Source organism: Hemiscyllium ocellatum, chromosome 12 (assembly GCF_020745735.1).
Source record: "Hemiscyllium ocellatum isolate sHemOce1 chromosome 12, sHemOce1.pat.X.cur, whole genome shotgun sequence".
NCBI lineage: Eukaryota > Metazoa > Chordata > Chondrichthyes > Orectolobiformes > Hemiscylliidae > Hemiscyllium > Hemiscyllium ocellatum.
Window position 1 is genome coordinate 7,905,594 of NC_083412.1, and position 21,725 is coordinate 7,927,318.

Here is a 21,725-nt window from a genome sequence, read left to right on the forward strand (position 1 = left end):
AAGGTAAATATATCCTTTGTAAGACCGGCGGCACGGTGGCACAGTGGTTAGCACTGCTGCCTCACAGCGCCAGGGACCTGCGTTCAATTTCCGCATCAGGCGACTGACTGTGTGGAGTTTGCACGTTCTCCCCGTGTCTGCGTGGGTTTCCTCCGGGTGCTCCGGTTTCCTCCCACAGCCCAAAGATGTGTGGGTCAGGTGAATTGGCCATGCTAAGTTGCCTGTAGTGTTAGGTAAGGGGTATATGTAGGGGTATGGGTGGGTTGCGCTTCGGCGGGTCGGTGTGGACTAGTTGGGCCGAAGGGCCTGTTTCCACACTGTAAGTAATCTAATCTAATCTAATGTGGTGCCCAGATCTGCTTTCAATACTCCAAGTGGGGTTTTGTATTACTATAGCATAGTTTCTGCATCTTTATTACACCAGTCCTCTACAGCATTTCATTAGCTTTTGTGATTATTTTCTGCACCTGTTTATGACATTTTGAAGATCTATGCATCTAAACCCCCAAGTTTCCACTGTATTTAACTTCATACCGTTTAGAAATACCCTGACTGGTTCAAAATGCATAACCTCACTTTTCTTTACATTGAACTCCATTTGCCACAGTGTTGCCAATTCATTTCATCCATCGATATCCCATTGTAATTTTATGCTATCATCTAATCTGTCTACAATGCTGCCTCATTTTGTGTCATCGCAAATTTGCATATATGACTTTCAATGTCATTATCCAAATCAACAACGTATAAGTGAATAACTGAGGGCCTGTACAGAGCCTTGTGCACTGTTCACTGCCATGTCACCTTGGTTTCCCTCATTTACTCTTCTTAAAATACAGAGTAACATGTCCCTGTGGATTAGAAAATTGCACAACTCCCTGTAGCTAGGGGACTCTAAAAGATTGTAGTTAGGGGAGGAATTGTAGACATCCTCCCATGAGGGAGAACATTCTCTCAGCATTTACCTCGTCATGCCATTTAAGAATCCTATATGTTTCAGTGCTATCACCTCTCAACTGCAATGAATACTATCCTTACATGTTTAACCTTTGTTCATAAGACAGTCCCTCCCTACCATGGATCATCCTTGTGACCCTTCTCTGACCTGCCTCCAATGAAATAATATCTTTTCTTTAAATAGGGGACCAATATGGTATCACCAAAGATGTGGTTTCACCAGCACTTTGTAAAGTTGCAGTATAACATTCCTACTCTTATATTTCAACTGCCTTAATATAAGGGCCAACATTCCATTAGCCTTCCTCATTATCTATTAGGCCCATGTACCAGCTTTCTGTGTTTCATGTACTCCTAAGTCCCTTTGTCTTACAGCTATCTATAGCTGTTCTCCATTTAAAAATAATCTGTTCTCCCATCCAAACTGCACAAGTTTGTATTTTCCCACATTATACTTCATTTTCCAACTCTTTGCTCACTTATTTATTTATATATTTCAGTAAGATGCTTGAATACCTTTCACAACTTTCCTTTCCACCTATTTTGTGTCGTCTGCAAATTTGGCCAAAATACATTTGCTTCCTTTCTCCAAGTCATTAATATATATTGTAAGCACTGATCCATGTGGAACCCCACTGGTTACAGGTTGCCAACCTGAAAAAGAGTCCCTGGTCTCCACTCGTTATATTTTATGCATTAGCCAATATGCTATGCAAACCTGGGTACTTACTTTATGATTTTTGTGAGATACCTTGTTGAACACCTTCTGGAAGTCCAAATACACATGTTTACTGGTTCTCCTGTATCCACTCTGGTTGAGACTTCCTCAAATAACTAATAAATTAGTCAGATATAATTTCCATTTCATAAGCTATGTTGTTTCATTAGATTTAGCTTTGTAATATCCACAATTTGGAACTATTACATTTAGTCCCCCCATTATATCTAAATAAAATGAGCATCTGGTTTCTGAGTAGTGATCCTTGCAGTACTCCACCACTCTTAGCCTGCCAATGTGAGAATAATTAATTTATTCCAACCCTGTTTTCTGTCCCTCAGCCAACCATTAAAACATGCCAGTAGATTACTCCCATCCTGTATATTTTAACTTTTCTAACCAGCCTCCTGTGGGAGATTTTATCAAAAGCCTTCTGAAATTCGAAGTGTACTGTGCCCATCTGGCTCACCTTCATGAACTCATACTCTGTTCTCCCTTTCTACATCAGTTTCCTGATCCTCCTATGCTGTATTTTGTAAACCTCCCAATCCTCAGAATTATTGTTTTCTCTGGCAACTTTCATAGAATTGTAGAATTCCTATGCTGTGGAAGTAGGCCCTTCGGCCCAACAAGTGCAAACAGACCCTCTGAAGGTTAACTCGCCTAGACCCATTCCCTTATCCTACATTTACTCCTGACTAATGCACCTAACCTACACATTCTTGATGGCTATGGGCAGTTTAGCATGGCCAATTCACCTGACCTGCACATCTTTGGATTGTGGGCAGAAACTGGAGCACCCGGAGGAAACCTACGCAGACACGGGGAGAATGTGCAAACTCCACACAGATAGTCGCCCGAGGCTGAAATCAAACCTGGGACTCCGGTGCTGTGAGGCAGCAGTGCTGACCACTGAGCCACCATGCCACCAACTTTATTGGCCTTTACTTTTACTGAGCTTTAATTCATAATCCTGAATTTCCTTTGTTAGCTATGCTTGATTGACATATTTGAATTTCTGCACTTTAAAGGAAAGTAAGTTAACACTTAAAGTCATATATTATGGACCAGACTGGACACACACAATCAATTTTAAGAAGTTAAAAATCACACAATATCGGGTTATAGTCCAACAGGTTTATTTAGAAGCACTAGCTTTCGAAGTGCTGCTCCTTCATCAGGTAGTTGTGGAGCCTGATGAAGAGGCAGCGCTTTGAAAGCTAGTGCTTCCAATTAAACCTGTTGGACTATAACCTGGTGTTGTGATTTTTAACTTTGTCCACTCCAGTCCAACACCGGCATCTCCATGTCAATTTTAAGACGGGTAACCTAGACGATAACTACTTCTTATTTTAAAGGTAAATGTGAAATGCCATGATCCAGATGCAGTGCAACTGGTCAAATTACTTGACATTAAGCAAATACAATTTATTTAAACACTATAGTTAAAATTGAAATGAAAGAAAGGAATTTAAAATAATTTAACTATTGGAAAACTTAACAGAATAACAAATCTACTGACCATTACTAATTAACTACTCTAATATAGTAACTTTATATAAACTCACCCGTTGGCACAAAGGCATATTCAGTTCCAGATTTTCACATGCAGTTCTCCAATCCAGGAGGAAAAAAAACAAGGGAATATTCAAAGAGTGTAGCAGCCAGGAGATATTCACTGAAGCTTCTAACTCGTTAATTTTTTAAAAAATCTTCTGACGTTATTGAAAAAAACAAAACCCATAAATCTGGCTCTGCGAGACCTGGCCACAACCATTCAGGCTGTTTGTTGAAGAAACCCAAGGCCTCACAAGTTGTCTTCAATAGGCAATTCCGCACCTCTGCCTTACAACCTGTCTAAAAAGAAAACAGGACAAAATAACCTCTTAAAATGACAACCATGTCACACATGACAAATTACCTCAGAGCACAGTGAGACCTTGATCAGATGGGTTGATGGGCTGAGGAGTGCCAGATGGAGATTAATCTATGTGTGACTCGCTATATTTTCGTAAGGCAAAGCAGGGAAGGACTTGCTCACTTAATGGTCAGGTTCTGGGGAGTGTTGCTGAACAAAGGAATCTTTGAGTGGGGGTTCATAGTTCTTTGAAAGTAGAGTTGCAGGTAGACAGGTTAGTAAAGAAGGCATTTGGTATGCTTTCCTTTATTGGTCAGTGCACTGAGTGTAGGAGTTGGGAGGTTATGTTACAGGAATTGGCCACTTTTGGTATACTGCATTCAATTCTGGTCTCCTTGCTATCGGAAGGATGTTGTGAAACTTGCAAAGGGTTCATAAAAGATTTACAAGGATGTTGCCAGGGTTGGAGCATTTGAACTGTAGGGAGAGGCTGAATGAGCTGGGGCTGTTTTGACTGGAGCACCGGAGGCTAAGGGCTGACCTTACAGATGTTTATAAAATCATGAGGACTATGGGTGGGGTGAATAGTCAAGGTCTTTCTCCAGGATAGTGGAGTCCAAAACTAGAGGGCATAGGTTTAAGGTGAGGGGGGAAAGATTTAAAAGGAACCTGCGGGGCAACGTTTTCAAACAGAGCGTGGTGTATATGTAGAACAAGCTGACAGAGGAAGCAATAGAGGCGAGTGCAATTACAGTATTTAAAAGACATTTGGACAGGTACATGAATAGGAAGGGTTCAGGGGGAAATGAGCCAAGTGCAGACAAATGAGACTAGATTAATTTTGGTTATGTGGTCAGCATGGACGAGTTGGATTGAAGAGTCTGTTTCCATGCTTTATGACACTATGACTCTCCTTAAAACTCAAACTCTCTATTCCTGGCAACATGCTGGTAAATCTCTTCCGAACCCTCTTCCTATAACTGAGCAGACCAGAACTGGACACAGTACTGCAGAAGAAGCTTCATCAACATCCTGTACAACCTCACTATAATGTCCCAACTCCTGTACTCAAAGGTCTGAGTAATGAAGACAAGCATGCCAAATGCCTTCTTAACCACCCTACCTACATGTCATGCAAATTTCAAAGAATTATGCACCTGAAATCCTTGGTCTCTCTGTTCACAAACTTCCCAAGGCCCTACTTTTAACTGTATAAGTTTTGATTTGTTTTACTAAAATGCAATACTTCCTATCTATCCAGCATTAAAACTCCATTTGCCAATCTTCAGCTCATTGACCTAATTGATTAAGATCTCTTTGTAATCTTTCATAACTTTCTCTGCCATTCACTGTACCACCAACCTTGGTGTGATCTGCAAACTTATTAACCATGTTTTCTCTATTCTTATTTAAATCATTTATGTCAATGATAAACAAAAGTGGAACAAGCACAATCCATGTGGAACACTGCTAGTCACAAGCCTTAGGGGGCAGGTGGGAGAAGAGGTTTGAAAGTATTAAACATCAAAATTTATCCATCTTCTGAGATTCACTTATAATATTTGATATCCCAGCATTGAGGAGTAGGCAGATTTCACAGAAGAAAATATGGCAGGGTTGGAATTTATAGCTTGAAGGAGTTCTGAGTCTGCCAGCAGAAAGTGTCACTCCTTGTAATTGTATTGACAATGTTCATTTTTATTACTTTACCAGGATCAGTTGGCACTCTTATATGCTGTTGGACCAAATGTACCCTCTGAAAGGTATGGTTGTTGAAGGATATCTTATTTGTTGAGCAGGGACAGAGACACAAACAAGATGGACATACTAGTTGGACTGAGTGGATCTATATCTGTTCTCCTGTTTTGATATGTCTCTCTCTTTGTATAACTGTTGTTCGTTTCTGTCCAGTTTTATCCTGATTACAGACAGTTCTACTATAACACGTCTTTGGTTAACTCGAATTGACTGTCATGCATTTGGTGAATTGGGAGCGTTGTTTCTAAAACGCTAACTTGTAAAACCTTGGTTGGCTACAGCGTGAAGTATTACTTGGAATGCGCGATTTTTGTACACTGCGGGGCCACACAGGAATGGAACCATTGCAGAAGAAATGGTTGGATTCGACGGTCTGCCCGGTTTCTATTTAATCATCCTGGACATCAGCGTTTTGCTTTTTAATAGACAGCTTCAAATCATTGAATTGGTTATTTGAAAAATCTGTTAGGAACAAGTGGGGCTATTTTTAGGGTCTTTGAAAGTTTTAATTCTACAGTGTTGCAAATGCAGAGATAGGGACTCAATTTGATTTGATTTGGCTCTCTGCCTCCATGTTTTAACACTAAAGGAAAGAAACACAAGAGTCCAATTCTTATTGAAAATTCACACAAAGCTCTTCAAGTCATGTAATGAAGCTACTGCACAATTTCCATTTATATAACAGCTTTAACCTAGAAAAACAGCTGACCCAGAATCCACAGATTGAAAGTGAAAATGGACACAGAGGCAAACTGACAGTTAGAAGTAACTGAGAGCTTGGTCAAAGAAGACAAGATTTCCTCATTAGTGAGGAAGTAGACAGATTTAGGGTATGTCGGTAAACTCTTTATGTCTTTCATAAATCTGAGATTCTGCAATTGCACACTGCACTGCTGAGAATCTCCTGTCTTTTGCTCCACCAGTGATCGCCATGCCTTCCACTGCTTTGACTCTTAAAGAGGAATTCCCTCCTTCAACTTCTCTTTCTCTCAACCTGTCTCTCTGTTAATATGTCCCTTAAAAGCTATTTCTTTGACTAAGCTTTTAGTCACTTGCTCTCTCCTGTTAAGGTGCCACAGAATAGATTACTACACAAGAACATGTGAGGTTGGGAGTTAATACTGGGAGACAGAGGATTGATTAACAAACAGGAAATCAAATTGAGATAAATAGTTCATTTTCAGGTTGATAACCCGGAGTGCTGCAGGGAGTAGTGCTGGCACCTCAATAATTTGTGATATATATCGATGACTTGGACAAAGGGACATACTGTGCTGTCACCAAGTTGAGCATTCAATGAAATTTCGATAAGTTGAGTGCGGCAAAAATTTGGCAAATGGAATTAGATTAGATTACTTACAGTGTGGAAACAGGCCCTTCGGCCCAACAAGTCCACACCGACCCGCCGAAGCACAACCCACCCATACCCCTACATTTGCCCCTTTACCTGACACTACGGGCAATTTAGCATGGCCAATTCACCTGACCCGCACATCTTTGGACTGTGGGAGGAAACCGGAGCACCCGGAGGAAACCCACGCAGACACGGGGAGAATGTGCAAACTCCACACAGACAGTCGCCTGAGGCGGGAATATAACATGGAAAAATGATGATATCAGTTTTGACAGAAAGAACAGAAAAACAGGATGTTATTTAAATGGAGAGAGACTTCCGAAGTCAGTGGTACCGAAGTGTTTGGGTGTCTTGCTACAGGAGCCTCAAAGTTGCTGTGCAGCTACAACAAGTGATCAGAAATCAAATGGAGTGTTGGCACTTATTACAAGGGAACAGACAGGGCATTGGGGAAATGATATCTGAAGCACTGTGCACAGTTTTGGCCTCCTTATTTTATAAAGGTAGAATTGCGTTAGAAACAATTCAGAGAAGGTTGACTTGAGTGATTCCTTGGATGAGAGGTTTATCTAAGGCAGAAGGGCTGAACAGATTGTACTTGTTGGAGTTTAGAATAATGAGAGGTGATCTTATTGAAACATAAAAGTTCTTGACGAAACCTAACAGGGTGGATGCAGAAGGATGTGACTCTTGTGACAAGACAAAAACCAGGGGATGTTTTATAAAGAAGGGGTCTCCCTCTTAACTCAGAGATAAAGAGAAACTTTCTCCAACAGTCAGGACAGGGTGAAATTCTCTTCCACAGAAAGTAGTGGATGCTGGGTTTCTTTTTCTTTAACATGAGCTGTTTCCCACAGTCCAGTGGTCATCTTCTGTTCACAGCTCCAAACCCAAAATAACAAAAAGAATGAAGGAATGAAAAAGCAGTGAGGGTTCCAGCATCAGTTTATGTATTCTTGCTCCTCTCAAGTGAAATTCTGTGTCATAATAATTTGTTTGAAATTTAACCTCATTGAAGAAATGTTCCTACAAATTGCAGCTTTGTTGTTTCAGCAGAATAGGAAATTAATTTTTCATAATTTTACTGAAAACGAAAAAGAGACCATTAACTGTTAAAGAAAATGGGAATATTTAGTGCATGGGTCCCTGAAGCTTCATCACTAAAAAAACTGTTTCTACTTTATCAGAGTATCTCAGATGTTATCCTTTGCAACAACCCTCTGCTCTCAAGAGTCTACAACTCTTGGTCTTCCTGAGTTCCCTGCAGATAACCTGGCAGCTCTCGTTAAGATCATGGTATGTACAGTTGATAACAGAGTAACAAAATGAGTTTTAACTCTGCAGACAATTTGATTAACATGCTGCTTTTTGACCAGGATGTGATTCCCATGCTGTCTGCCCAACAACTGCTTCACAGACTTTATCCATATGATTTAATACTTGGGAAGGAAGGTCGAACTGGAGTGGAGGATGTATTGAAGGTAAGTAGGAGGTGAAGGTGAAGCTTTTGTTATTGTGATCTGTTTAATGAAAATTGACCTCTGATTGCCCAGTTTGACAGGGATTTGCTGAGCCTTGACCTTAAGGGTACAGACCAAGTGAGCAATTTTAGCTGCACTTCAGGCTGCAGATGATGCCCAGGGAGGTCACCTCTGATTGAAAAATATTCTGTATTGCTAACCAAGTGTAACCTTAGTGACAAAAAAAAACTGTAGATGGTGGAATCCAATCATAGAATCATAGTGCAGAAACAAGCCTTTTGGCCCAACAAGTCCACACCAACCCACCGAAGGGTATCTCACCCAGACCCATTCCCCTACCCTATTACTTTACATTTACCCCTGACTCAAGCACCTAACCTACACATCCCTGAACACTATGGGCAATTTAGCATGGCCAATTCACCCACCCTGCACATGTTTGGACTCTGGGAGGAAACCGGAGCACCCAGACGAAACTTTTGCAGGCATGGGGAGAATGTGCAAACTCCACACAAACAGTCGCCTGAGGCTGGAATCAAACCTGGATCCTTGGCGCTATGAGGCAGCAGTGCTAACCACTGAGCCACCGTGCCACCCCAAAGTAGACAAGCAGGAGGCTAGAAGAACACAGCAAATCAGGAGGAGGAGAAGTTGGCGTTTTGGATAAAACCGTTCTTCAGGAATGGAGGTGGGGTAGATAAAGTGGAGCAGGGTTTTAGGTGGAGAGAGGGGCAGAATGATGAGATAGTGGTAAGTGAACACAGGTGGTAGGTGTCTCCTGGTTGACTGATGGGAGGACTGAATCTGGTTGGTAGCTGGAAGGAAGAGTTGGTAGGTGAAATGGAAGGGAGGAGGTGTGATTTGAAAGGGAGTTGAGGGATTTTTGAGAAGATTATTTAAATTTGGACAACTCAATGTTGAGTCCTCCAGGACATAGGCTGCCCAGATGGAAGACCACAAATAGGGCAACATCTTATCTTCCACCGCATTCTTTTGGCTAGGGACAATGAGGAATAAGACTGTGGAGGTGTTTGAACGTTCTGGATTAAAATGGCTGATCCCTTAATTGGAAGCAGTGCCATCTAGTTCTAAATTGTATATTTGTTGATCTTACTGCAATGTGTCTCTTCCTTTGCAATCGATGAGTTGAAAATCTGTTTGTTTTAGACGTTTGAGTTACTGGACTCTTCAAGTTCATTGACCACAAAGACAGTTCTTGGCATAAAAGAAATCAGTGGACAGGCTTCACAAGCCATAGCTACTCTTCAAATTGGTGACAAAGAAGTGGCTTTTCAGGTAATGATTTTGATTTAAACAATGGTAGAATAAACAGAAATAGATCACTTTAAATATTTTTAACCCTGTCATTGGTTTCTGGCATGTATTGAAAAACTTAGTATAACTGTCTTCAATTTTTGATATTATTTGTACTTAAGTCACGGGGTCCAGATTTATTGCAATTGTCTTTTACAAAACAGCCCTTTTTACGAAGAAAAGGCCACATTTTAACTCCAGAAGGTGACCCATCTTTATCCAAATAAATATGTTCCATTCCCACTGGAGCTGTTCTGGTTGTACAGCTTTTGTGCTAACAGAAAGCTCAGGCAACTGATCTGACAGAGTATGTCTGTTAGTTTCTTTGCAAGAAAAATGGGAGTTATTGTTACTTATCAACTCTGTTGCTGTGAGTATCACAGAATTGTTATTGTACTGAAGAACCCATTGTGCCTGCGCGATTTCTATTAACTCGTGCTAATCTTCTGCATTTTCTCCAAATCCTTGCACACCATTTCTGTCCAAATAATCATCCTGTGCCCTTCTGATTCCCTCAAATGAGCCTGCTTCCACCACATTTCAAGGCAGTGCATTCCTTTAAGAGATATCTAATCTGATACACTGCAAACTTAAATTTGGTTTGTTAGTGGATTGATGACATGGATGTGGTTGCATGCAGAATCATTTCTTAAGTCGGCCATGGATGGATAGTTGCTTGGGTTAATGCATTGGTCCCTATAGGAAGTTGTGCTACCATGTCACAATACTGACTCAAGGCCATGCTCCTTTTTCAGCAGAGCTGCTGACTGGGAGGGCAGGGATTTACCCTCATTTGCTGAACTGCAATAAAAGTAGTCTAAATTCACCAAAGTCTAGTTTGTTGTAAGTGAGATGAACTGCATTATTTCAATTTTCTATTCAGTCCAGGAACACAACTACATTGTTATTTACAATGGCTCATCAGTTATCTGCAATTTAAATTAAAACTTGCTTTATTCATTGACACTGTTGATGATTATTTTATCTGATTAAACCATTTAGAATAAACTGGTCACTGAAGCGTAAATGTTCTGGTTTGTATTCCATTTTAGTGTACTGCACTGAGAAACTGGCATTAGTTGTAGGTCAAAAACAATTAGTTGATTTTGTTTTGTTTCTTGAAATATTCATCAACAACATATTTAAAAAACTGCCTCTTGAAAGCTTCCTTTGTGTACAATGTCAACGAGTCAAAGAGATGTACAGCACGGAAACAGACCCATTGGTCCAACTTGTCCACTTGCACCGAAAAAGTTAATTGAAATAGATCGAGCGAATAAATTTCAAGTTCTCAATTCAGAGCGTATTCATGTTGCTGTTTTTTGTTTGCATTGAATGCACATGGTTTATATTGTATTGACTTGTTGCAAACTGCATTAAGCTAAGGAATGAGTGCCCTTCTTTACTGCAATAAAATGCTTCTAAAAAAAATTTGATGTAAAATTCCTCAAATTATCATGCGGAGGAATTATAGAAAGTTGTAAAGATTTTAATTCGTATCACTTGACAGAGAAAAAGAGGCCTTCAATAAGTTCGATTTTTTTAGATTCAGAATCACAGAAATGTGTTGACTCTTAACTACCATCTGAAATGGCCTAGCAAGTCACTCATTTATTTGAAACTTGTAAAATTGTAGTCTCAAGATATCCATAGTGTTACTTTTAACCCTTGGAAGTTAATATTAAAGATTGAAATCAGTAAAGGTAATGAGCATATGCTTTTAATCATTGAATTTTAGATTCCTGTTGGAACAAAACGATTGAAGTTTCACAATGGGTCACTGAACTTCGTCAGAACGTCCAGTCACGACAGACTCCTGGCCGAAATGATTCAGTCACACATGGTAAAGGATCTCTGTCTAATTGGTGGAAAGGTAATATGAAAGTTGATTGTGTTGCACATTGCAAAGCTTGCACTGGTACCAGTTTTTGTTGATTTATATGATGCTTTGAAAAACATATATGTTTTCTTGTCATGCAGGGTTGTGGCAAAACTGTGATTGCTAAGGAATTCGCTGACCTGCTGGCTTACAGAATTGAGCCCATCACACTGTATCAGGTAATTTTGTACATGCACTGAGCACAGTATTTGAGAGTAGAAACAAGGAGCAAAAGAGTGAAGGATAATCCAGAAAATTGGAAGATTGGAGCTAAAATTGTAGTTCTTAAAATTTGGGATTCTATTTGAGATCCTGTCTTAGTTGTACATGTTAAACCAGAGGTAGAAATCTGGAACTCTTCACCACTGCTGTGCAGTTGTCAAAAGAAAACCATGTAATGACTTTGGCCAGCAACTGAAGTGAAGCTGTAGGAGATTGGGTTAATGAGGAAAACAAGGCTGGCTTGTATTTATGTACCTTTTGTGACTTCAGGGTGTACCATTTTACAGGGAATGGTACCAATGGAGCAATAAAACACCAATTTGCATTGAACATGTTCCCATAAGAAGCATAATGAGAATGAATCTTTTTCTTGACGTTGATTGATAAATAAATATTGGCCAGGACACTGAAGCAAAGCCCCACCCGGTCTTCTTTGAAATAGTATGACGTAACCATGGTATCTTCACATCCACAAAGAAGGCTAATGCGTCTCGGTTTATTGTCTTATCTTTGACAGTGCACACTCCTTCAATAGTGCACTGGAGTGTCAGCTTGCATTATGTACTCCATCTCTGTAAAGTTGAATCCATATCCTTCCAACTCAAAGGTGGCACCTTGGTCACTAGAGTCAGGATTAATGATTGAAATTAAAAAGAGAAAGTGTCTGGTAAGAATGGTGTTGTGCTGCTGTTAAGATTAGGGCAGCTAAAGGAAAGGTCGTTCATTGTTATGTGCGTCATCCTAACAGTGGAAAACAGATAACGTCATTACAAGGCTATGCAGAGGTAAAAGGATGTTAGTGGAGCTGATGGTGAGCCTGAGCATAAAGTAGTTACTTCTCCTAGTTTTGTTCAACGAAACTGGAACAAGATATTCTCTGTATCATCTGAAATAGGATCATAAGTTATTTCAATCTAAATCTTAGCTGAAGCTGTGAAAAAGGTTCAAAACAAATACATGATGTATTTATCATATGATGCTAAGGCAGAAGGAGGCAAATTTGTGAAGCGCTAAGGACATAGTCAATATAAGATAGAGAGCATCCACCGCTTTAGATACAGACTTATTCCTAAATCTGCAATGCTGGGACGTTTTTTACTTCTCCATTTTTCCAATAACTGTAACTGAAAAAGCTGTACCTAGGGACCTTTGAACCTAAGATGGCACTGTAAGCAGCATTTTTCACTGTACACTTTTGAGGACATGTGACAATACAGCTAATTCTAGCTTTAATTCCAATTCAGCTTACTCAAGAACCATTCAGCAGATCTCGACTGGTTTGTTTAGTACCCCATCTAGAGCCAGGAATGGACATCAATGTATTTTAATAGTTATGGATGTCCCAATGAGATATTTTTGAAGCTTTATTTTTAGGACAAAAAAACTGTGAAAATGGTATTTCAGTTGCTTTTAACAAGATGTTAGGTTAGAGTGGTGCTGGAAAAGCACAGCAGTTCAGGCAGCATCTGAGGAGCAGTAAAATCGACTTTTCGGGCAAAAGCCCTTCATCAGGAATAGTATTCCTGTTCCTCGGATGCTGCCTGAATTGCTGTGCTTTTCCAGCGCCACTCTAATCTAGACTCTGGTTTCCAGCGTCTGCAGTCATTGTTTTTACTTAGTTGATTTTAACAAGATGTGGATCACCCAAAAAAAATGCAATTGGTTCAAGGTTCAAATTTTATCTTGCAAATTTTCAAAGCATGATTGTTTAGTTTAAAAATAAAATAATTTGCATCTTTCGCTGATATTGCCCACAAATCAAAGTGCATTTGAAAGATGGCTTAAAACTGTGAAAACTGTGATTGGAGCTTATTGTTCAAGATGTCCCAATTCTTGGGGAAAAACAAATTTTCTTGTTGCTCTCTTTCATTAGGAATGCTCCTAATGAGTCAGGGGTATTCAGTCCATTTGACTTCATACTTGCACATGAGCTGAAGGCTTCACTTGAATTGAATTTAAAAAATTGATTAACCAAAACTCAGAAACTACACTTCCAGCTTATGTTTCAAATTGAAACTAACCAAAGTATTTGAATTTGCCAAGAAGCATTTGACAATGAAAACTAGAGAGGCTTTAAAAAACGAGCAACATTTTGTTTTGTTAATATTGTTATCTTTTGTCCATTGGAAACCATTAAAATCCAGGTTAACTTGGATCAAATCAAAAATAAGTTCAGTGATGGAAATAATGTAGTAAGTTCACCAGTCAGGAGAGAGAATCAGTGAGCATGTCACATTATTAATCCGTTGAAGAGATGACAGGAATGATAGTCAGGAGAAAAACCTGTTTGTGATAGTGAAAGAAATGAGAGGGAGTGAAATAAACATAAAATTTCTATCTTCAGTTTTAGAAAGGCTATTATAAAATCTTGAACTGATTTGTGAAAGTAAATGAAAGTATCAATTTTGGGTGTTCATGATGTTGATGTGGGCGGTGCCTTATATATAAAACAACACCCTTGCAGACACAATTGCAAGAAATTAGTTCAAGTGAGGAAAAAATCAGGTTCATGCTGGACCATGACATTCAGTGGACGGCACGGTGGCACATTGGTTAGCACTGCTGCCTCACAGTGCCAGAGATCCGGGTTTCACACAGGCGACTGACTGTGTGGAGTTTGCATATTCTCCCCGTGTCTGCGTGGGTTTCCTCCGGGTGCTCCGTTTTCCTCCCACAGTCCAATGATGCGCAGGTCAGGTGAATTGGCCATGCTAAATTGCCCATAGTGTTAGGTTAAAAAAAGGGGTAAATGTAGGGGAATGGGTGGGTTGCACTTCGGCGGGTCGGTGTGGACTTGTTGGGCCGAAGGGCCTGTTTCCACACTGTAAGTAATCTAATCTAATCTGATTATTGAACTGAACCTTCGTAGCTCATTTATCATGATGGTGCTGAAGTTGGATGGTTTGCAAAGTTTCTGGATTGATTTGGCAAAGTCAATGTGGTAATAAAAGTGGATTCGTATCCTGTTCCATAATTCAAAGATTACACTGATATAATGGGCATGTACGATTCGCCAAGAGAATTGATTTGCCAAAAGAAAATTGACAAGTTCCATTGACTGATAGAGCCAAAGAAATATTAACTCTTATAGCACCGTCTGGACTTTATCAGTGCTAAGTCATGCCATGCCAGCAATATTTCAATGATTGACTTTCTTGGATTATATTGTGGGACAAGGCCACATAGTACCTTAAAGCTTTCAAGGGTATTGGATGATTATTTGGATAGAAATGGCATGCAAAGATATGGAGATAAGGCAGGAGATGAGTAACAGACAATAAATATTATGTACATTTCTGGTCACTATACTACCAGAAAGATGTGGATGCTTAAGAGAGAGTACAGAAAAGATTTACCAGGATGTTGCATTGTATGGGGGATTTTATTTATGAAAAAAGGTTGTCTAGTTTGGAATGCAGGAGGTTGAGGAGCGACCTGATAGAGGTTTACAGGATTGTGAATGGCATGAATAGAGTGGACCCTGGACTTTTTCCCAAGGTCGAGGAGTCATTTACCAGGGGATAGAGGTTCAAGGTGCGAGGGGAAAGTTTATAAGAGATGTATGAGGCAGGTTTTTCACGTAGAGGATGGCAAGTGCCTGGAAAGCGTTACCAGAGGAGGTGATGGAAGCAAACACAAGAGCAGCATTCAAGAGGCACCTGGATAATCCATGAATAGGAAGGGAATAGAAGAATACAAGTTCTGTAAGTGAAGACGGTTTTAGTATGGAAGGGAAAAATGTGTCAGTGCAGGCTTGGAGGGCTGGAGGGCCTGATGCTGTGCTGTATTGTTCTTTTTTGTTCCTTGTTCTAAATTCAGTGCAAGCACAATGGGCCAAATGGCTTACTGCACCACAATAATTCTGTGAAAATGTGGAAATATTCAGCAGTGAAGACGGAGACATGAGTCTTGATTTGCGTCATTTTAAAATACACAACATTGTGGAAGAGAAAAGTAATTGCACAGGCCACACAAACTTACAGGCATTCTGGTGGAGCTCAAGCCTCCAGCCATACAACTTAAAAATCGTTCATGTGTCTGGAAATGGAAATATTTTAGTGGACGATTTATCAAGAACCCATAAGCTGGATACCCCAAAAGCTGTGATGCAAATGAATTAAGGTAAAATGCAGTTGCCATGAAACTCATTGTATGATTAGATTACTTACAGTGTGGAAACAGGCCCTTCGGCCCAACAAGTCCACACCGACCCTCCGAAGAGCAACCCACCCGGACCCATTCCCCTACATTTGCCCCTTCACATCACACGACGGGCAATTTAGCATGGCCAATTCACCTAACCTGCACATTTTTGGACTGCGGGAGGAAACCGGAGCACCCAGAGGAAACTCACGCAGACACGGGGAGAATGTGCAAACTCCACACAGCCAGTTGCCTGAGGCAGGTATTGAACCCGGGTCTCTGGCACAGTGAGGCAGCAGTGCTAACCACTGTGCCATCGTGCCATCTATTGTTAATGCAACATAGAAATAATATGAAGAGTAATTTTTAATTGGAATTGAAAATGTCTCTTCAAGATACATTTTCATTGTTATTTGAGGGTGGTGTCATGAAAGGTGAGATTTATGAATATTGCTTGCATTTTTGTGTGACGTTTTAGAACTATTAGAAGTTGGGTGTTGGTCCACATTTGTAAAACTGTTTAAAAATTAGTAGATCAGGTTTTCGGGAACCATAACTTTTAAATCAGTATTTGGCTCCTAGAATGATAATGGCAGCTTGTTTACACTCTGGTGTTTATGATTGGAGAGAGAGAAAACATTAAGTCACTTGCTTCGCGGAATTTAGGGGAGCATTTTTTGTTACTAATTTAGTTCAAATACTTTTTTGCTTTTACAAAGCCTTTAATATTTAAAAATAATCAAATTCTTCATTATATATACTTTCTTTGGAAGGTTTTTGATAAAAGAAATAAGTTACTTCATCAGTGCAACTAAACCAAAATAAAAAGTTAAAAATCACACAACACCAGGTTGTAGTCCAACAGATTTAATTGGAAGCTTTCGGAATGCCACTCCTTCATCAGGTGGTTGTCAATTAAACCTGTTGGACTATAACCTGGTGTTGTGTGATTGTTAACTTAGTACACCCCAGTCCAACACCGGCTCTCTAAACCAAACTAAATTGCGAAATCTTTCTCACCTGCTGAAATACAGTTTTCGTCATCCTGTTTTGTTGTGCTTTCACAACAATTTGCATTTTAAATCCTGACCAAGTGGAAATCAGTGAAATCTGAGTACTCGGACTGATTTCTGCTGATTTTGGTACAAAATTCATTTTGAAGTTGCTGAGACATTTCTATATTTTCACTGAGATTGTTTGTTTCCTTGCAACAATCTCTATGTAATTTTGTCGTCATCTTGCTACAGAATACACTTAGGAATGTTCATGTCAAGGGTATCATCTGCTTGACATTGGAACTTAGCTAAATGAGCTGAAGTATGAATATTTAGTGCTGATGGAGAAGCCACATATATTGTATCAATGCAGGGTGTTGCTTTTGCTCTTAACCTGCTGCAGGAATGGCGGGTGAAAAGAAGGAAAATCCTACGTTAAGCTCATTAGGAATTTATGTTTGAATATCTGCATTGGTGAAAGTGCTGACACATTCACCAGAGCTGCTGAAATGTTGTAGTAATCACAGGCTAAGCTCCACTATTTTCTAAAGTTCGCCATATTGTGCGATCATTTAGTATTGGAAGAAATGAGAAGATTGCTGTTCATTGCACAATCCAAGGAGCCAAAGCTGAGGAAATTGTCGAGAAAGGTCTAAGTTTAGGAATATGAACTGAGGAAGAGTAACTTCTGCAACACTGGAAACTGGTTTTGGTATTCAGGAGCGCCTTGATCTGGGTATCAAGTTTTATCCTAGTATTGGAATTTATGGTCTGGATTTCTATGGACCTCCTCCACAGCCTTTCATAGCTAAAAGGCCCAAAACTGCGCTCAATGTTTCAGATGCCATCTGACCAGAGTATTATTCATCCTCAGCAATATATCTCTGCTGTGTGTTTTAGCCCTTTTGAATTGAATGTTAACATTGCATTTCCTTTCCTGACTGCCAACTGAACCCACATATTAACCTTGAGAGAGTCCTGAACTCCAACTCCCAAGTCCTTTTATGCTTCTGATTTCTAAAAATAAGTCTATACCCCAATTCTTCTAACCAAAGTACATCTTACATTTTCCCACATTGCATTCCAACTCCACTTCTTTGTCCAAATCCTTCTGCAGCTTCCCTGCATCCTCAACACTATCTATCACTCCACCTATCTTTGTGTCATCTGTGAACGTAGCAACAATGCCCTCAGTTTCTTTGTCCAGATCGTTCAATATAATGTGGATCATTGTTCCCTTACACTGACCTCTGCAGAACTCCAATAGTCACTGGCTGTCTTCCACTCTCTCTGCCTTCTGTAAGTCTTCCAATCCTTGATCCTTGCCAGTATCTTGATCAAAGCACCATGAGCTGTTATTTTATTTAGCAGTCTCCTGTGTGGCACCTTGTTAGGCGCCTTCTGGAAATCCAAATGGCTCTGATAGGTATCCTTCCCAGCCAATGCATTGAAAAGTGTGAATCAACTTGGAGATAGATTTGAGTTTCAGTGCCCTTTTATAATGATGTTAATTTGGGCTCAGATTAATCCTTGTAAACTGAAAATTTCATGAGCTTGGCTCAAATTGCTGACAAATGGGACTAGATTAATTTAGGATATCTGGTCGGCATAGACAAGTTGGACCGAAGAGTCTGTCTCCGTGCTGGACATCTCTCTGACTAGCACTCTATTTGTCTTTTGTTAAAGCCATTCTTAGTCATTGAAAGTCTCATGTATTAGAATTAGACAATGTAAGTTTAATGGTGATGTTTGTTTATTTTCTACACCACCCACCCATATTAGTTGATAATTTAAATGCTTCTTTCTCCCCAAGTGGTGTCCCTCTCTTTAAATATACTGCCTTCCTCAATAAGACCAGCTGATGGCTCTCCTGTTGTTGGCTACTACAGTCACATCCATTTCCTGGGCAGTGCACTTTAAGAAGGACATAAAGGGAGTGGGGAAAATGTAGAAATGATTGACAAGAATAGTTCCAGAGTTGAAAAACTTCAGTTGCACAGATAGATTGGAGAAGCCAAAGATATTCAAAGTAGACACAGACTTTTCCAAGGGGAAGAAGAGAAGAGAACAAGAGAATATTAATTTATATTGAATAGCTAATGAGTGACATAAAATATATCTTCACAAAGCAAACAGTTGGAATCCGAAGTGCACTTATAGAGAGGGTGGTGATATCAGACTTAATTGTGGCTTTCAAAAAGGCATGGGATAAGTAGTTGAAGAGGAAACATTTGTTGAGTTAATCATGAAAGTGGGACTGTGGAATGAGCTGCATTGTTCTCTCGGAAGCAATGGCAATCTTCTGCTGGAACTGTTCTATAATTCTATCACGTGCGTGTGAGTGATCCAGAGACCCATCAAATGCTGTGTGGATACGAATTAAAATCCCACCATGGCAACTGTTGGAATTTACATTCTGTTAGTAAAGGTGGAATATAAATCCAGTATCATTAACGGTGCCAGGGCACTATCATTGTTGTTCAAACCTCTGTCTGCTTCGCTAATGTCCTTTGGAAGGAGGTCTGTTCTCCTTATCTAATTTGTGCTACATGTGACTCCCGAACCACAGCAGAGCGCTTGATTCTTAACTACTCTCTGAAATGACCCTAGCTAGGAAATGAAGATAATTAGGACAAGGCAACTAAAATTCACCTTCCCTATCTCATGAGTTCAAATCGCTGTATGATTTGCATTGTTTCATCATTAGATTTGCAAAAATGACATAGAGCTAACAACTTCACAGAGCTGCATGAAGTTGCTACATTTTCACATCAAACTGGAATGAATTTTGTCGTGGAAAATTTGGATTGGTAATTAACAATATAGATACCATTTCGTCAGAAAAGTAGGCTACGGACCAAGTGCAGGTAAATGAGATTAGTGTAGTTTGGCGTTTGTTGGTAGGCATATGTGGGTCAGCATGTTGGGCCAAAGGCCCTGTTTCTGTGCAGTATGACATTTTGACAGAACAGCAGAGTATAAAGGCAGTGTGCGCATACTTCAGGCTTATGTGGAGCCAACAGATTTAACAACTATAGTTTGGAATGGTTCACTTCTCTGACAGAATGCTGAAGGTGGCTCATGAGTGCAAAAGTAACAACGTTCGCATATTAAGGAAGTTGAACTTGCAGAATGACTTCATACAGACCTTCTGTTCTTTGGTTGAAGTTTCACCCCATAAATTTCCTTTCATTGAGGGAGTGCTGCATTGTCATGGGTGCCACCCATCAGATATTTTTTTTGAATGCAGGTCTCATCTGCCCTCGGAGAGCATTTCACAAAGTACCATGTCAAATATCATTGTGGAACCTGAGTGGTCACAGTGTAGGGGCTAGCGTGTTAGCATGGATAGAAAATTAGCTAACAGCAAACAGTGTGTGGGAAAAAAAATGGTCTTTTTCAGGTTGACAAGATGCAACAAATGGGAGAAAGTGGGGACTGCAGATGCTGGAGATCAGAGTCGAGGAGTGTGGTGCTGGAAAAGCACAGCAGGTCAGGCAGCATCCGAAGCGCAGAACAATCGAAGGACTTATTCCTGATGAAGGGCTTATGCTTGAAATCCCGATTCTCCTGCTTCTTGGATGCTGCTGATCAAGATGTAACAAATGGTATGCCACAGGGATCTGGGCTAGGATCTCCAAGGTTTATAGTTTCTACAAATAACTTAGATGATGTGATGACAGGAATGGCTGCCTAACAACACAAAGATAGTTCAACAAATCAGTTGTGAAGATGATAGACAGAGATTACAAAAAGGTATAGAATATGCTAAGTGATGTCAGAGATTTGACAATATATGGAAAAATATGAGATTGTCCATTTTGAAAGGAAGAATGAAAAATAAATTTGTTCCTAAATGGTAAGATTGTAAAACTCTGAGATGCAATGGGATCAAGGGGTCCTCATCTATGAATCATAAAAAGTTAGCACACTGGTACAGCAAGGAATTAGGACAGCTAATTGAATGTTATAATTTGTTACGAGGGGAATTGAGTAAAAAAAACTAAGGAGGTTATGTTTCAGTTATACAGGACACTGATGAGATCCAATCTGTGCTAATATGTTCTGCTTTTTACCATGAGCTCCAAATTTGCAGTATAACCTTTTATGTGGCACTTTGTGAAATAATTTCTGGAAATCCAAGTAGAATATACCTAATCGTTTGTCCTTCGACCACATGTTACTTCTTCACAGAATTTTAATCAGTTAGTTTGACATGATTTTTGTTTCACAAAATAATTTCTTCCTCATTTACCTTGAATTTTTCAAAGAGCTCATCTACAACCAACTTAATGATCGATTCTATCACCTCCCTATTGACACACATCAAGCTAACTGACCTCTAATTTTCAATTTTCTGTCTCTCTCTCCCTTCTTGAATACAGCAGGTATAGTTGTTACATTTCAGTCTGATAAAACCTTTTGAGATCCTAGCAAAGTTTTGAAAACTAACACCAATGCATTTGTTACCTCATTCGCCACCTCCTTTTAAACCCTAGGGTGAAGTCCATTAGGATCCTGGGACTTATCACTCCACATCACTTTACTCAGTACCACTTCCCTAGTGACTGGAATTTGACCAGGTTCCACTCACCCTTCTACTTGCAACATTGCAGATATTGATGAAATGTTTTTGGATCTTATTTCATGTCGAGAGAAGCAAAATATTTATTCATTACCTCCTCCATTTTTTATTATTTACTTTAATAGCTTGTTCTTATTCTCAAGAGGACCAGCACTCATTTTACCTACCGTTTTCCTTTTTAGGTATGTGTAGAAACTCTTGCTATCCATTTTTACATTTCTAGCTATCTCCTGTTACATTTGAATTACTTTTGTCCTGATTCATTTTCTTGTCAATCTGTACCGTTAGCTGTAGTTTGGCCAGTTATCTGAACAGCCACCCATCTTTGTGCAGATATCGACATTTTTCTTAAGTTTGATACCTTCCCAAGTTTCTTTAGATAACCACATGTGGTGCATCCTCCATGTGGCATTTTTCCTGACAGTAGAATGCGTTTAACATAGAACAATATAGCACAGGAA

The 21,725-nt window shown here is 39.7% G+C and overlaps 1 protein-coding gene across 3 annotated transcripts in view; it reads left to right on the forward strand.

Annotated features, from left to right (window-relative positions):
- The window catches only part of vwa8 (von Willebrand factor A domain containing 8), a 345,890-nt gene that overhangs the window by 106,362 nt on the left and 217,803 nt on the right, over window positions 1-21,725 (forward strand). For all 3 annotated transcript variants that reach the window (XM_060833282.1, XM_060833283.1, XM_060833284.1), the window contains 6 exons: window positions 5,247-5,296; window positions 7,833-7,941; window positions 8,022-8,126; window positions 9,294-9,422; window positions 11,179-11,313; window positions 11,421-11,498. In XM_060833282.1, the coding sequence (XP_060689265.1) occupies window positions 5,247-5,296; window positions 7,833-7,941; window positions 8,022-8,126; window positions 9,294-9,422; window positions 11,179-11,313; window positions 11,421-11,498 (606 nt within the window). The remainder of the gene's footprint in view (window positions 1-5,246; window positions 5,297-7,832; window positions 7,942-8,021; window positions 8,127-9,293; window positions 9,423-11,178; window positions 11,314-11,420; window positions 11,499-21,725) is intronic.